The sequence below is a fragment of the Austrofundulus limnaeus genome, unplaced genomic scaffold (genome assembly GCF_001266775.1).
Source record: "Austrofundulus limnaeus strain Quisiro unplaced genomic scaffold, Austrofundulus_limnaeus-1.0 Scaffold8, whole genome shotgun sequence".
Classification (NCBI taxonomy): domain Eukaryota; kingdom Metazoa; phylum Chordata; class Actinopteri; order Cyprinodontiformes; family Rivulidae; genus Austrofundulus; species Austrofundulus limnaeus.
This window is the reverse complement of record NW_013952410.1, coordinates 4411112-4429136: the sequence shown is the minus strand read 5'-3', so window position 1 is coordinate 4429136 and position 18025 is coordinate 4411112. Positions and strand designations below refer to the sequence as shown.

The following is an 18025-nucleotide window of genomic DNA, read 5'->3' as shown; positions in this document are numbered from 1 at the left end:
ACTAACATATGGTTGTATATGACAGTGTTTTTATTTAATTTCTTTACATAAATGGCATTTAGTTTAAAATTAATTGAGTAACAATTGCTCATTAAAATCATGCCTTTTACTTGTTGAGGTTCTACTAAATTCTGAAAGTAAAAGTAAAAGATACCTGACAGTGGTGGACAAAGTACTCAACTCTAGTACTTGAGTAAAAGTACTGATACTCATGGTCTTACTCAACTACAGGTAAACGTTACTCGGTTAACCACTCAAATTAAAATACTGAAGTACTTACTTTTGAAAATACTTAGGTTTTCAAAAATACATGCATTTAAAAATACTTAAGTATTCAAAAGTACAAATTAAAATGTCTAATATCAGTACATTGCTGTATTGTTTTCAGAGTGAATTTACAGAACCTTGTAATTCTCAGAAACCACCTGAAGTATTGACGCGTAGAACCACTCTGCTACAAATTCACTACCTGTAAAGACTTCAGCATAAMAGTGCAATAAAGTAAGTGGTGAGGTCAAATGCAAAAATGTAGTTTATCCACGGCGRAAACACAAGACATTTAAACTGATACAAAATATTTTTCAGTCCTAAAATCTCAAACATCGAGCTGAGATAGGACCATGYTGCTCTGGTTTCTCCACTCGAGTTTCTTCAACYGTCTCCATTGCTGGGCTCTGTTTGAAATGAAGGTGGAGCTCAGCTCCCCACCATTAATGAGGATGACATAATTCCAAATCTATCCCAGGTGTGAGCTATGACTGTGATTGGTTCCCATTGTGAGGAACATAATCTGTGGCCAAATGCATTTCAAGAAAGGAAAACAGCAAAGGTGGATCACAAAGCTATGCTGAGCCAAAAGTAAAGAGTAACTATCAAGCTTTTAAGAAATGTAGTGGAGTCAAAAGTACAATATTTGTCTTTGAAATGTAGTGGAGTGAAAGTCATAAATTCCCCCCAAAAAAATTCTCAAGGAGTAAGTAAGTAAAGATACTCAAAAAATGTACTTAATTACAGTACTCAAGTGAATGTACTCCATTACTGTCCACCACTGTGTAAGGCAGGACCTGACTGAAGAGAGAAAAGCATGACAGAAACCAAAATAAAGACTCTGTTCTTGTGTTTTTCTTTTTCCCAGATTTTAAAGACCACATTTGCCACAGCTACTCGTACGGTCTTCGGGCCATCATCCAGTGTCTGCCTGCCTGGTTACGTTTCATCCAGTGCCTGAGGCGTTACCGCGACACCAAGAGGGCCTTCCCCCACCTCGTGAACGCTGGGAAATATTCCACCACCTTCTTCGTCGTCACCTTCGCAGCCCTCTATGCCACACACAGAGGTAGGACTTCAGATGGGTGCATGGTGCTTGTATTAAAAGTTTTCTTTTGGTTTCCGCTCAGAAATGGTTATAAATGTGTCTGCTACAATGCTGGTAGTTTTTGTTTTGACTCGCACCGGCACTCAAACCAGATGTGAGTCTTTTTGAAGCTGTTAAAGCAGCAGCATGATGTGTTGGAGGAGCTCACAGAGCGTTCATAGAGCCGAGGTGACCCGGAGTGCAACGACCGGATCTGGCGTTGGTTTCCTTCTCTGTGCCCAGAGGGTTTCTGACGCAGCCCTGGATAAACAAGGTTTTGCTCCCACAGTGTGGTTTTATTCTTCAGGGCAGGAGGCTGCAGGGAGAAGAAATTGCAGAAAATAAAGTAGCAACATTCCCATTTAAAATGTTTTGGAAAGGGCGTAAACAAAGAAACGGATCACCATTAACAGTCGAGACACTCTCTCACTGACAGCTCTGCAATTAGCCTGAAATTATTCCGATTCAGAAGCCTTATCACAAAGGAGCTCGTGTTCATAAAGGAAAACCACAAAGCCTTCACATGCCAGTTCTCCATCAGACTTTTCTTTTTTCTCTCTCTCCACAGAGTTACTGTCAAAGCACTTATTTCAGCAGGCGTGTGTATAAACTCTGGCATTTTGTTGACAGATCTATTTATTTACCAGCAGAGCGCCGGCTCTGAAACTCCGACCTTTTAAAAAGGCTAAAATGTTATTTCTCGCTCTGACTTTATCTTTTTCCAGTATAAATTTAAATCAATATATTTGCTTCCTAAGCTGACCACCGGCGATATTGAATGAACCAAGAAGGAGAGACGGAGGCAGACGATTTCTTTTCTTTTTTTTATTTCTTTTTTTGCTCGGTAGGAAAGGCGTCCATTAAACCATATCCTCCTTCCTCCTCTGGTCTGAAGCCGATGTGCCCTGCCATTAATGGGCTCTCTTCATGTGTTATTCTCTGTGAAGCTGACTTTCATCCTGTGCGTAATGGAGGCTGAGACCCATCGTTGGTTAAGTGAAAGAGTAGGCTGGGCAGACAGACACTCACATGAATCGTTATGGTTAAAGGAAATTGCCAGTTGCTGAGATATTTGAAGAATCTCCAGCAGTGAGGACATTTCCTGTGGATTTTAAAGCCTTTAAAGGATGAATACAGAGACCAAAATCCAAATATTCTCCAATCAAACATAAAACTGATTCCTGGAGATGCACTAAAAGTAATGCTTTCCCCCTGGTTTTCCTGTGGAGATGGAACAGATCAGCCTTCATTACCCAGCGGAGGAGGCGGCGCTCCGGTGTCATGTTCACACTGCTGCGTCCAGCTGTAAAATGTGTTTTGAATGTCACTCCGTATCTGGCAAAGGGCCCAGAGTCGCTGAGCCGAGGTGTCACCTTCACCGCTAACCTGATCACAGCCTGAGGGGTTAAGTGTTACCTCACTCATTCCTGGAAGTTTCCACATTTAGCCCAAGGAAAGCAAAAACACGGAAAACAAAGTGAAACCAATAAATCACCAGCATTTATGTGGAGAACTAAGTATAGAGACGATCTGTCCCCTCAGAGGAGCACTCAGCTCAGAGCTGTGAGCCATTAAACTGTAATCTCATCCGATGTTAGATTAGGGATTGTTGTGGAATTTCTTGATGTTAACTGTGAAATGATGCTTCATGATTTGTGCAACGATATATTGTTAGAACATGCCAAAAAGGTTTTGCATGATTCCTAATTTCTTAAAAGTTTGCTTCCTAAGACCCAAATTTTGTAACTTTTTTATTTTTTCAATTGCTTTTTTATCAATAATTTTTTTGAGCCTTTTGACAGCCTTTCAGTTATTTGTTAGACGTTAGGTCGGGGGCCCTTAACATTTTTCAGACTGGGACACCTGAATTCAGATGGCAGTGTATGTATGTTTTTGCTGAATCATGTGAACCATTTTCCAGAAAAAGGCAGCCTCGTGGGGACCGAATGTGCATCATGGGGACCATTGCCTGGTCCCAACGGGTAATTTACTAATTGCTCATTTCGGATGGTAAGTTAGGTTTAGGACCGAGATGTAAATTGAGTTTAGGTTAGTTTTAAGGTCAGGTAGGTACCTGTGAGGTTAATTTTAGGGTAAATGGTCAGGGTAATTACCAAAAAATGAGTGGAAGTCAATTCACGGTCCCCACGGGAATATAAAAACAAAGCTCTGTGTGTGTGTGTGTGTGTGTGTGTGTGTGTGTGTGTGTGTGTGTACCATCCATCTATACACTTCTAAACTCAAGGGATGAACCACCGTTCTGTCAATAAATAAACAGCTTAGTAAAGGACTTGTTTGAAATTGGATTTGTTTTTTTTTCTAGTAATAGTTTGTTACTGTGTAAAAGAGTAGGATAATAACTGTGTTATAGAAGCTTGTTACATGGTGCATTCTGATTGGCTGCTAGATAGTTAGTAAAAAAGCATAAAAGGCATCAGCAGTGCAGAAGTTTTGCACCTGAGACTAACAGGATCTTTTGATCGTCACTGTCTATTAGCCTTGAATTAGTTTTGTATTCTTTTCAAGTTCAGTAAAATCCCAAAACCTAACTATTGGTTTGGGTTATTCCATGGAGAAACGTGTCACGTTTGAAAGAGCTTTCTGGGTGTTCCATTAGCGAGGCCCTGTGACAGTTAGAAATTATATTTTGTCTCGAACAAGATGATTCCAAAGTCAAGAAAAACCTTGAAAGACTTCAAGAAGCCTGGAGGACTACAGATCAAAACCACTTTAAATTCTTACGGGAAAGTCTGGAAAGATTTTAAAACAAGATACAAACATTAGGAGTGGTTTAACATTTTTGCACAACGAGTCACAGAGAACGGATTTAAAAATGTGATATCAATGATAAATCGATCTAAAAATAATCCTGAATGAAGGTCGAACATCACCCCTGCTGCTCTCTGTGAGAAGCTGATGGAGGAGGAAATGAAACGACTCGACTGGAGAATCGAAACAATTAAAGCTGACAGAGGTGGAGGTAAAAAGCAAGAGAGGTTAAACGAAGAAAGGAAAAGGTTAACAGATAACAAGGGAGAGCCAGAGGTGAGGAAAATCAGCATGAAATGAAAGATACAATAGTAGGAGAGGACAGTCTGAGAATAAAAAAAACATGTTCAGAACCAACAGGTCATTTTATGTACTGAACTCTTCACAAGGAGACAAACTGCAGCACAAACATCCTGAACAGAATAAAAGACACTGAATCCAGTCAGTCTAAATACAGTCTGTCTGTCTGAGCTGCATGAACTCTTATTCATCCTGCTGAGGCTATAACACTTAAAGCTCACCTGGGCTCCGCTGCAGGCTGGATCCAGTCCGAGTGATTCCTTTGTGCAGGTGAACAATGCTGCACCTGACACAGCTGACAGGGACGGAAATAACACATTTATATTTATGAAAATAAAATAATAGAGTTTTTTTTGCCACTTCAGTAGAAAACAGAACTGAATATTAGTTTATTCATCATCAGTGACTTATATATATATATATATATATATATATATAAAGAGAAGAAGACAAAGAGAAGAAAAAGGAGAAATGTAATGGGAAAGATTGAAAGATTATAGAAAATATGTGAAATATAAACCAAGAAAACACAAGACAACACACCCAACATCTGTCTGCACACGTAAAAATAGGAGAAAACAAAAACACAGCAACAAATAACCTGAATATCATAATAATTATTATTATAACTTTGCTAAAATATATACATACATACATGTACATGTATATGTATCTATTTGTTATGAATTGGCAAAAATGAATCCAGGGTACAGGCAGCTTCCAAAAGGAAAAAATAAAGATTTATTAAACACATATTGCTGACAGGGCAGCTCAAAAACTCACTTGCAAGGCAAGGCAACAAACAAACAAACAGGCTGTGAACAGCAAAATGATCAGACAGGGAAGTGAAGACAAGACTCAGAATATAAAGGTGAGACTAACGAGCACAAACAGGAAACACCTGGGAGAGAAACATGAGGAGCAGGTGAGAGTGGGCAGGGCTGGAGCAAAGGCAAACAGGAGGAAGAAAACAGACAAGACAGAAACTAAAATAAAACATTAACACAGACAACAATCATAACAATATTTACATATAATGCTTATATACACATCCATACTTACATATATACACCTTCCATCCACACCAGAACTAGGGATGCATGATATATCGGCATTGACATCAGTATCTGCCGATATTGGTCATTTTTTAGAATATCGGTATCTGCCCCATATGTAAAATGGGGCCAATATTAATGTCTGATATTGATTTCCTATTTTTAACTTTGTGTTTCTGTTTTGGGAGGGGAGATGGTTGGTTGAGCGGCATCTGTTTCATCATAATAGTGATGTTGAGGCTGTGTAACCAGGAATAACTGAAGTAGAGAGCCATGTCAGAGGTCTGGTCGTTTATTTACAGTATCAAGAAAAGTCTCAAGTGTGTTTGTGCGTATATGTATAATATAATTTGTATGTTTGTGTAATATCGGTTATCGGCCATAACAGCAGTAATTATATTGGACATCGACTGAAATTATCATATCAGTGCATCCCTAACCAGAACCATCTTAGTTCAATGAATACGTGTCGATGAAACTGCTTAAATTCTTATTATTTTTATTATTCGAAAAAGTTATCAGCAAATGTGATTGATGTTTAAAAGGCTTAAAAGGTAAAAACTGCAGAATTGACCAAGCTGACAGTCCTGCTGCAGAATAAGAACTCCAAGTGCAGGATTCATCGTTGATGTTGAGGCTCATGAACCTCTGGATGCCCCTTGGTTCATGTTTACCTTGGTCAAGAGCAGAGTTGCCATGGGAGCGAATGAGAAATTATTTTAATAGCACGGACCGACTGTTGCTGTATTCAGCTGGTTTCCTTTAGCAGGAAGTAGAATTTTAAACAAAAAACTAACCCTGAAGTGCTTTAACAGTATAACCTCTTTGGATGGCTGAAACAATTGCTATTATTTACGTGTGTGTGTGTGTGTGTGTGTGTGTGTGTGTGTGTCAACCAAACAGAGATTGAGTGTGCGTGACAGGAGCCAGTGACCACCGTTTGCCCTCACTGAGCATCTAATCAATGTCCACCCCACCATGTTTAACCTCTTAATGGTTCAGCACCAAAAGCAGTTTAGTGAAAAACGGCACCAAAAAAAGGTTAAACCCCTTCAGCTCTAAAGTAAACTGAGCAAGTCACATAATTATTCTCCGGTGAACAGAGTTTATTGTCCAGGACATGGTTTGATCTACATCTGGAGGATGTGTGAGGCCGCGGGGACCGGTTTTCAGCCGTTACCGGAGCAGTTAGTCTCCATCAGCAGCGCTCTGACTCCCGGCGTCTTGTTGGCTGCCTGCGGGAAGAAACGGTGACGATGACAAATGAGAGCACGGCCGGTCTCCGTCTGGTAGCTGGTGTCTGTGACTGTGTGAGTCACTGTTAAAGGCCACGGGGTGCTGATTTATAAATCAACACCTGCTGAGGAACAAGCAAATCCCCATCCCACGGTACAAAGCAACGCTGAACAGATAATTATGCACAATGTCTACAACCTTCAACTATTCTTAATTGTCTTCTCCTTAACAGTGTAATTATTATTTACTACAGTGTGGTCTGCAGCTGTAATGTCAGCTAATGCTTTTATAACAAGGTTTGCAATGAAGTGCAGCAGAGATGATGCTCTGTGACAGATCAGAGATTAGTTTTCAAAAACTAAAAGAAGCTATAGCACTTTATAACTACACCTTATTAAGCCTTAATTAATCATTGAGGATGATTCAAACTTAATAAGCTGTAAATTAACTTCTTTATTAATGATTTACCCATAAATGCTAATTACTTCCAAAACCAACATACTCATTGTTTATTCATGCTTAATAACTCAAATTACTGTGTACATGTATGTAAATGCTCAAATAAATGTACTTTTACACCATGTGTTAGACATGTATTATTGGTTAAAGAATGTTTGAATAATAATAATAATAATAATAATAATAATAATGTACATTTATATGAGTATTTACATATATACTCAGTATAAATGTTAATTCGTGAGTTATTAAGCATGAATAAACAATGAGTATGTTGGTTTTGGAAGTAATTAGCCTTTATGAATTTGTTAATTTATAGCTTAAATATGAATAATCCTTAATGTTTTCAAAGGTAACCAACATTTATTAATGATTAAGTAAGGCTTAATAAGGTGTAGTTATTATAAAGAGCTACCAAAGAAACTTCACTTACATTAGTACTGATATTAAACTATTTCAGCAAATAGACACAGTAGAACAAACACTTTTATATAGTTGAAGTATTGGCGTGTTTCAGGAACAAGTTCAAAGGTCAGGTGGTTCTTCAGCAACAGATTTATGGGGATTTGCTAATTTTATGTCCTGTATTGTCAAGTCTCAGGATCAGTTCTTTTGATACACCAGAATAAACATGTTATCTCATTTTAATTAATATTTCTTATTTTTGTTTACAAAAACTTGCTGCATTTTTGTTGTTTGGAGCTTTTTGCAATAATATATTTTTGTAAAAGCGGCCAAAATCCTTTTGTTGGTGTGTGTGGGATGATAAAGATAAGAAATCCAACTATTGTGGCATTTGCTTCTGTAGTGGTCACCTAGGGGTGGATCCATTTGTTCCACCCCTAGGTGACCACTACACTTCCTTCAGTGAGCTCCACTATATAAGTTTTTATATTTTTTCTAAAGTTCTAAAAAGTGTCATGTATATTCGTTAAAGTGTGAAGAAAAAATAAAAAGTGGAGCAGGTGCTTCAGGACTTCCATCAAATCAATCACAGCTGATCTTGTGGTAACACAGCTCCCCCTGGTGGTTGTGTTTATAAATGTTTTGTGACTGAGGTAAAACTGATTCAAATGAAGCTTCTGACCCAGATCATTTTGTGTGTGTTTCTTTCAGAACAAGGACACCTGGACGCCGACATGTTCTTCTACCTGCTGATTGTGTTTTCCATCATCAGCTCCCTCTACACGCTGATCTGGGATCTGCGTATGGACTGGGGTCTGTTTGATCGTGGAGCCGGAGAGAACACTTTCCTGAGAGAAGAAATAGTTTACCCTCATAAGGTGAAGTCAGATGAATCATTAGCATGTCTTACACACACACAAATGTGCATTGCTTTCCTTGTGAGGACTTACATTGACTTTCATTAGTTTCTATGACCCTAAACACTTACCCTAAAACTAACCTCACAGGTACATACCTCATACTAACCCCAACTTAAACTCAATTCATACCTAAGGTCACACACACACACACACACACACACACACACACACACACACACACACACACACTTGTACTTGCATCGAACTGACTTCTATTCATTTTATAACTGGATTTATGCCTAACCCAGACATTTTCCCTAACACTAACATTACTAGTTTACACCTAACCCTAACCAAAACTTAATACACACCATACCTCTAAACCTAACTTGTAAAGCACAGGTGAGCTGTACAATAAGTGAGGACCGGGAAAATGTCCTCACTTCCCAAAAATGACCTCACTTTGTTGGTTAACAATATATCATGGTCCTCACTCTGTAGCAGAAACAAGTACACACACACAGTATGTTTTTCTGTCTTCACAGGGACTTTGCCATGACTGTGAATTCTGTAGCCAAACTAAACCTCAACTTAAACCTACAGTGGTTTGCAAAAGTATTCATACCCCTTGAACTTTTCCATATTTTGTCACATTACAACCACAAACATAAATATATTTCACTGGAATTTAATGTGAAAGACCAACACAAAGTGGTATACAATTGTGAAGTGGAAGCAAAATTTTACATGAATCAAAACATTTTTTACAAATAAAAAATTGAAAAGTGCGATGTGCAAAATTATTCAGCCCCCCTGAGTCAATACTTTGTGGAGCCACCTTTTGCTGCAATTACAGCTGCAAGTCTTTTAGGGTATGTCTCCACCAGCTTTGCACATCTAGTGACTGCAATTCTTGCCCATTCCTCCTTGCAAAACAGCTCAAGCTCAGTCAGATTGGATGGAGAGCGTTTGTGAACAGCAGTTTTGAGATCTTGCCACAAATTCTCAATTGGGTTTAGGTCTGGACTTTGACTGGGCCATTCTAACACATGAATATTCTTTTTTTTAAACCACTCCATTGTAGCTTTGGCCTTATGTTTAGGGTCGTTGTCCTGCTGGAAGGTGAACCTCCGCCCCAGTCTCAAATCTTTTGCTGACTCCAACAGGTTTTCTTCCAAGATTGCCCTGTATTTGGCTCCATCCATCTTCCCATCAACTTTGACCAACTTCCCGGTCCCTGCTGAAGAGAAGCACCCCCAGAGCATGATGCTGCCACCACCATATTTGACAGTGGGGATGGTGTTTTCAGAGTGATGTGCAGTGTTCTTTCTCCGCCACACATAGCGTTTTGCATTGTGGCCAAAAAGTTCAATTTTGGTCTCGTCTGACCAAAGCACCTTCTTCCACATGTTTGCTGTGTCCTCAACATGGCTTCTGGCAAACTGCAAACGGGACTTCTTATGGTTTTCTTTTAACAATGGCTTTCTCCTTGCCACTCTTCCATAAAGACCACATTTGTGTAGTGCACGACTAATTGTTGTCCTGTGGACAGTTTCCCCCACCTGAGCTGTGGCTCTCTGCATTTCATCCAGAGTCACCATGGGCCTCTTGGCTGCCTCTCTGATCAGTGATCTCCTTGTTCGGCCTGTAAGTTTAGGTGGACGGCCTTGTCTTGGCAGGTTTACTGTGGTGCCATACTCTTTCCATTTCCGGATGATGGATTGAACAGTGCTCCGTGAGATGTTCAAAGCTTGGGAAATCTTTTTATAACCTAAGCCTGCTTTAAACTTCTCCAAAACCATATTCCTAACCTGTCTGGTGTGTTCTTTGGACTTCATGATGCTGTTTGCTCCCCAATATTCTCTTAACCAACATCTGAGGCCGTCACGGAGCAGCTGTATTTGTACTGAGATTAGATTACACACAGGTGGACCCTTTTGAGTCATTAGCAGTCATCAGGCAACTTCTGAATGCAATTGGTTGCACTCAGGGAAAAGGGGGCTGAATACTTTTGCACGTCGCACTTTTCAGTTTTTTATTTGTAAAAAATGTTTTGATTCATGTAAAATTTTGCTTCCACTTCACAATTGTATACCACTTTGTGTTGGTCTTTCACATTAAATTCCAGTGTAATATATTTATGTTTGTGGTTGTAATGTGACAAAATATGGAAAAGTTCAAGGGGTATGAATACTTTTGCAAACCACTGTACACCCTACCGGTACAAACCCAACCCTAAAACTGACCAAAACTCAGTTCACACCTCAGTCCTAAACACAACCCCCACCCAAAAACTGTATTTGAACTAATGGGGTCCAGGCTTAGGGCCCAGTGGGTCCTCACAAGGTACTATATTTAGGGAAAATGGACCTTACAAGGTAAAAAGGAAATGCTAGAACACACTAACATTGCCTCCTGTTCATCTAGGCCTACTATTACTGTGCCATCGTAGAGGACGTGATCCTGCGTTTTGCCTGGACCATCCAGATTTCTCTGATCACAATGACCAAGAGTCACTCTGTGGGGGACATCGTAGCTACCGTCCTTGCTCCTCTTGAGGTCTTCAGGTGAGTCTCAACATCTTTTTCCTTCAGTCTGACACTTAAACTCTGGGACACGAACTAGTGGAAAACGATCTAGAACCCAGACGCCACACTTCCAGTTAAAGTTACAAAAGTTCCGTAGCTGGGCCAAAACCCCCACAGTGATCCTCCTCACCCTTCCCCTTCACAGGCGTTTTGTCTGGAACTTCTTCCGTCTGGAGAACGAGCACCTGAACAACTGCGGCGAGTTCCGTGCGGTGCGCGACATCTCTGTAGCGCCGCTCAATGCCGACGACCAGACGCTGCTGGAGCAGATGATGGACCAGGAGGACGGCGTTCGAAACCGCTCGGGCAAGAAGACCTGGAAGACGTCTCACAGCTTGTCGCTCCGACGCCCCCTGCTGTCCACCTCACAGTAAGACTAATGTGCACCTGGAAAACTGATTTTTAGTTTGACTGAAGGCTGGAAGAAAAGTACAAATAAGTTTAACTTTTATAAATTATTTGATGTTTTATGTTGGAATCGGTCTTATTACAAAAGCAACACTACTGTGTTCCTGGCATAAAGTTAGAAAACAACTGATCCATTTTTTTCTTCTGTACGTTTTTTGGCACGCATCTCGATCCGCAATTTTGTGATATTTCAACAAATCATAAATCAAAGCATTCCAGCTATTATTTCTGGTACTTCAGCAATTTATTTGAGATATTTAGCTTTTTTTGGATGTTTTTTCCTCATTGAAAATGAATGGAGCGGTCTTCAACATCCTTGAAACCCTTTAAAGTGTTCCTAAATCTTTACTTTTTAACTTTTGTTCTAGTTAGACTTTGTTTTAATTTCAGCTTCTTTTGGCTTATATTTTGAAATTTTAGCCTTTTTTTGCCTTTGTAGTAGGGTTGGACAATATTGGCAAAAAAAATTTATCACGATTAATTGTGGTATTTAGCTGATAACGATTAATTTGATGAATAATCCCCTGGAGTCCCTGGACATCTTTATGTCCTGGTCACATGACCAATGTAGTGGGAAAGATTTGCTCTTCATAAAAATCTGTTCCAAATTGTGTCAAAATTAGATTTCAGGTTATACATCAAATTTTAAATTGTGATGATAGATAAATAAATTACAGAACTTTTTTTTATGGTTTGTCATTTTTGAAGCGGAGAGGAGCACTGAGCGGTCAGTCCGCCTGGTGGCATTAATCGTATTAATCGTCAAGTGCCAAAAAATAATCGATTAATGTTTTTTCTGACGATTAATTGCACACGATACGATTATGCCCAACCCTACAATGTAGTTATCATTCTGAAATTTTCTGCTATTCTACTAAATTCAACATTTTTATGTTTCTTTCAGCTGCTTTCTGCTGATTTTAGCTTTTTTTCCCAGCCAATTTCACTTTTTTGTGATAATTTCAGTTTTTCACTCATTAGTTCAGCTAATGAGCACTTTTTCTTTGTGCTCATTTCATCTACTTATTTTTTTACCTATTTTTAGGGTAGCTTCAGTTGTTTAGCAGTTCAGCAAAAATTGTTCAAGCATAAACACTGCATTTTCACAGGAAATGGAAATTCTAAAGTTTAAAAGTTTAAACCTAATTTACTTTGCTTGTTTTAGGTCGAAGAAGGACACAAAGGTGCTGATTGATGATACGGACGACGAGGCCTTCAGCTGAGTCAGCATCTACACACATTTAAATTGCCACACTATGCTTATAAAGACCTCCTTTCTCACGCCTCAGCCCTCTCCCTCATAGTTTAATACAAGCATTTATAACCCGTGTCGTAAACCTGAGGTCCGTCCTCATCTTTACACAATTACCTCATCTATCCTTGTGAATAAAGTCGGTCTTTATAAGTGTAGAAGAAACACCAACACGAAGAGAAAACCCGCTGAAGCACAAGAGCAGTGAAATATTGGTACTGCTGAGGAGAGAGCTGATGAACAGTCACACAGACGGACAGGTGTCAAGAAAAACCTTCAGATTATTGCAAGACCAGACCACACTGCCTGGGATTATCCTCTGCTTTCTTAAACGGACTTTATAAGTTTTTTTTTTATTTCTCTTTTAGTTTTAGTTTTTTTTTCCTTTTAGATTGGCTGCAGACGACTGTTTACACGCCTTTTAAAAACACCACTACAGGGAGAAGCAAATCAAAAGACTCAATGACAGCATATCAAAACCAATCAACTGGTTTCAACTCGTTGATTCTTTTTTATACGACTTTTTATTATCATTATTCTTATTTAGTTGTAGTGGCATCGGTGCACGATCACAACCCTGGAGGCACTTGCAGGAAAAGTGCATTTACTACACTAAACATCCAGATAGTCTTTCAAAAAGGGAAGTTTTGATTCAAACATTTCTAATCTATGGAATTTCTTTGTACGATACTTTCGATGTGCATTATTAATTATAGTTGTGACGTACTTCTACATGTGTTATTTATACTAGTATGGCTAGACTGAACACCCAAACGATGCCTGATGTGTTTTATATTGTGTGGAATGTTTTTTGTATGGTTTGACTTGTGCCACGTTTTTGATAAGCTTACATTACCCCATCCCAAGTTCAAGTGATCATCTTAAAGACCCTATTACACCAAATACAGCCAAGGTGCATACATATATATATATATAAACGTTTGTTGGCAGAAATGTGATTAGAACAGGGATATAAATGTTCACTTCAGCAAAAGATCCCAGAAGCTGTTTAACAAAGTCGAGTCAGGTTCTCTGGACGGGGTCTTCTTTGTTGAAACATTGAATCATATATCCAAGAGACTTCTTCAGTCTGAGGAGTTGCAGGTCTTTCAGGCGTGAAGATGTTCACATCCTTAATAGGGAGGAATGCTGGTTTGAGAGAGGAGTAAAGGAAACCATATTTGTGAAGAGAAACCATCCGTCATTAAACAGGAGCGGGGGTCAATTGTCCCCCTCATATTGCATGACACAACCCTCTGAACAACAAGCGGCCATCAGGGCTCCAACGATCAGTTGTTAGGCTGATGGTCCTATTTTGCACGTGAGCAGTTTCAGGAATCACTGGTAAACTGCTTGATCCACTATGTGAAGGTACTGCCTATGAAGTCTGAGCTTACCTGCAGTTCCTCAGACTGAAGAAGACTCTTGGATATAAGACGAAACGTTTCGGTGAAGAACCCATACAGAGGACCTGACTCAACCCTGCTAGATTTTTCTACCTGGATTTTTAAGATGCATCAGCACATACCAGAACCTGATACTTATAAATAAAAGTAAGGATAGTAATTCTGAATCTTTAATTAGCCAAATAGGTTTTGCGTGAGTTTATTAAAATCAATGGATCTCAAACAGGGAAGCAGGACCAAAGTGAAAATGTGGAGCACTTCTTTAACATCAATAAAAATGTATTCAGGTAACAAAATGGCAACATGTCCATGGTGCATTTGGAGGAAGGAAGGAACACAAAAGAGAGAGTTAAACTAATACTTGCATCTCCACAAAAACAAAACATTTGGCAAACTCTGGAAATTTTTGGAAACCCCTGCTGAAGTAAAGTAACGTACTCCATTAATCCCTAATGGGTTCTCTGCATTTTCCCCATGGCACCTGTGAGAGCGTGGAGCAGAGAGCTGCCATCTAAGGCGCTCGTGGAGAATCAGGGAGGTTCAGGGCCTTGCTCAAGGGCAGGGAGGTGGGCCAAATGAGGGTTGGGCAAAATCATATTATTTGCAATTAATAGTCAGTAAAACTGTTAATAATTGCCACGTGGTAATTGCTGTAATTAATGCCATGTGACGACTTATTTTTGTGTACGACACACAATGATTATCAAGCGTGCATGTGAGTCGTGTGGTGGAAGGCAGAGCAGGGCAACTAATGCTAACCCTAACCCTCCGGACTTAAAACAGAGCACAATGTGGACCAAGGCCACATGAAAGTGTAATTGGCATCTATTAATCATCATATTAATCGTTATCGGCTAAACATCACAAGTGTGATACATTTTTATGTCAACATTGCCTAACCCTATAGACCACCCACATTTTTCTTGTCAATCTGCGGATTTGAACTGATGACTTTCCAATCACATGTTGACCTTCTCTAACCACTGAGCTACCAGTACTAAAACCCACCCACGGTTCCCATGTGTCCTTGAAATCCTTGAAACTTTGTGAATTAGAAAAAAATATTTCAAGGCCCTGGAAAGATTATGAGAACAGCCAAAAATTACACTTGTCCTTGAAAGTCCTTGAATGTTTTTTGGGTGTTGAAGTTCTCTATTAACTCGACTGATTTTCATCAACTAGTAAAAATAATAATAATAATAATAATAAAAACTTACATTTGTTGCAGTGGATAACTCAGGATTACGGTAAACTGACGTGGCTTTCAACAAATAACGTGAGCCATTGTCATAGTTTTAGCCAATCAGAGCAGAGTAGGACAGGTCATTCTTTCTGAGGCCAGGTGAGACCACCACAGCTCCTCCTGTCCTCAGGGTCTGGACATGTTCACATCCCCTCCTCCCAAACTGAGCTGCTGAACCTCCCAGGACATAATTACATGTCCATGTATTGTGGACATGAATACAAGGTGTACATTTTATCCACTTTCTTTCATTGTTTCTGACTCAACAACTTCTATGTTCAGTTTTTCGTTGAATTTACATATTAAACCTGTTTATTGGTAATTCTGCAGTAGCAGTAGGTACTTGCCACCGCTCATTTTTTAAATTTGAGGAAATTGGTACTGGAAAGCCCTTGAAAGGTCCTTGAATTTGATGTTGACCAAGGTGTGGGAACCCTGCCCACCTCCTTTGCATTTTTCTTGTCACAAATTACTGTCGATACATCCGTCAGGAAGTAAAACACAGAAAACCCCACTTTGGGACATGTTTTGCACCCGACAGGTTTCTTTCCTCTATTATGCTGTCATCCACATTTGGTTACAGTGGCGACCCCCTGCAGAAGGGAGCAGCTGAAAGATGATTGACTTCAGTGTTTCCAAACCTGTGTGAATTCAGGTGTTGTGGTTCGCTAAATCAAATCTTAGCTAACGAGATAAATGTGCATCTGATGTCTACTGCTACCTCACCCCCACTCCCCACCCCGTATGAAGAGTGGTTTGTATTTTTAATGTGAGTGAGTCATTTAAAAGACCCTTGGCTGTCAGGGGGGGAAAAAAATGGTGCCAACTTTAGTGTCTGTGTGAGTTTAACCCCTGCTCTGATGTTCATTCCTGTGGCTACACTGTCACCACCCACCAGTCATGAGACGACTCAGATTTCTTACAGAAAAGGCCCGTTTCTGTCTTTTATTTTTACTTTTTTTTTTGTAGCTTAGACACTGGAAAGCCTCTGTGCACAATGAGCTTAAAAGAACTGGGAAGTTTAAAAAGGTGGATAGCGTCTGATCTTTTCAATATACACACACACACACACACACACACACACGTTGCCTCTCCTGTCAGAGCGCAGATAGTTTTGTAAAAAGGCCATCTTGTCATGCCTGCATGCTGCTTTTGTTTTCACTTTGTACATAATCTTAATTTATTGACATAGTGTGTATATTAGTAATGACGCACCGACGACAATGAATTTCATTTGTTGCCATTTTAGCTCCAGAACAAGCAGTATTTTTTAAAAAAATGGTGACGAGAAGCTTATTTTAGCTGATCGTTCACAATCCTGCACTCCCTTTTTCATGTGTAAAGCTGTTGATTGTGTTTGTATAAAAATAAGAGGGAAAATTAGAAAATAAGGATGTGTTTGGTTGTAATAACTGTTTTACCTTGAATTTTAAGCCCTAGCCCCCCCCCCCCCYTTTTTTTGTCAGTTAAGCTGTTTGTACATTTGAGAACGTGCATGAAGATATTTGTTGTCGTCGTTAACTGTCCTGCAGTTAGAAGCACTTTTATACATGTTAGCTGGGCACAGGAACAGACTGCAGTTCGAGGAGGACCCATATCTTTAACATTTATTAATAAACTGATCCCAGATCTGCTCGCTGGAAGTCTGGCGAGGAGAAAAAGAAAAAAAAGGAAGTTTTAGTGAGCTGTGTCTGTTCGCTGATGTTCTGACAAGAACAGGGTTTTTTGTACAGTTTGTGTCCAATAAGATGGTGACGAATCTGGACTTTTTTTCTTTTTTCCACAGCTTGCTGAAACCTTCATGATGTTAAAGTGCATAAAATGTGTGCATCCTTTCCCTTCCCCCCTCTCGATGTTGTTCTCTGAACTAGCTCAGCGTGATCGTATCTGTAGTTTGGTAGATAGATGTTCTGCTTTGATAACTTAAAGAAAGACGTTAATACACTGTGGCTAAATGTGATTTTAGGAGAAATGAAAATGTCTTACAGTCTGACCTTTTTCTCCCCGAGTAGTTTGTACATGTTAGGTGTATAACGATGTTCCATGATGGTTTTTTCTGATGGTATTTGTATTTCTGTACACACTTTGGTGATTCTGTCATATCTGGGTTTTATAAACCATGAATATTTTTAAAACTCACTCTGCCTCTCGACTCTTCTTACTTTTAATAGATACTGTGCTGCCCTTTTTTTTTCGGTTTTGTAATTGCTTGTTTGTTCTCCAGCTCTGTGCAGTATTTCACAGGTGACTTAAAAAAGTTCCTTCTTCAGCTGCTTTTAGCAAAAGTAGCAGAAGTCTAAAAGGCCAGGCAGGATTTATTGTGGGTAGACTGACTGACACGTCAGCATGCTGATAAGAAATTATGTATCCTAAAAAACTAATTATGCTTATTGACAGACAGGAAGAAAACTCAAACCGCAGATTAATCATCATTCAACTCAGAATTATTAATCCCTTCTGAAAACCACATCATTTTAACTTTTTCCTGTACCTTTTTGTAAATATACAATTTTTGCAACAATGAGCATAATTGGTAGAAAAATATATATCCAAGAATTATTTCCGGCTCCACTTTCTGAAGATGTGATACAATTGAAAGATAAGAATTTGCACAATATTTAATTCAATTTAAGACACAACAATCTGCAAGTTCATATTTACGATGGAGTATTAGGGCCAAACTATGCTAT

General features: G+C 39.3%; 1 protein-coding gene across 1 annotated transcript in view; it reads left to right on the top strand.

Moving 5' to 3' along the window:
- Positions 1-13269, top strand: part of xpr1a (xenotropic and polytropic retrovirus receptor 1a) — an 84113-nt gene extending 70844 nt beyond the window's left edge. Inside the window, exons 11-15 of the mRNA XM_014000760.1 lie at positions 1136-1336; positions 8290-8456; positions 10866-11005; positions 11172-11396; positions 12600-13269. Coding sequence (XP_013856214.1) covers positions 1136-1336; positions 8290-8456; positions 10866-11005; positions 11172-11396; positions 12600-12657 — 791 coding nt within the window. The 3' untranslated portion in view covers positions 12658-13269. The remainder of the gene's footprint in view (positions 1-1135; positions 1337-8289; positions 8457-10865; positions 11006-11171; positions 11397-12599) is intronic.
- Positions 13270-18025: the final 4756 nt, after the last annotated feature.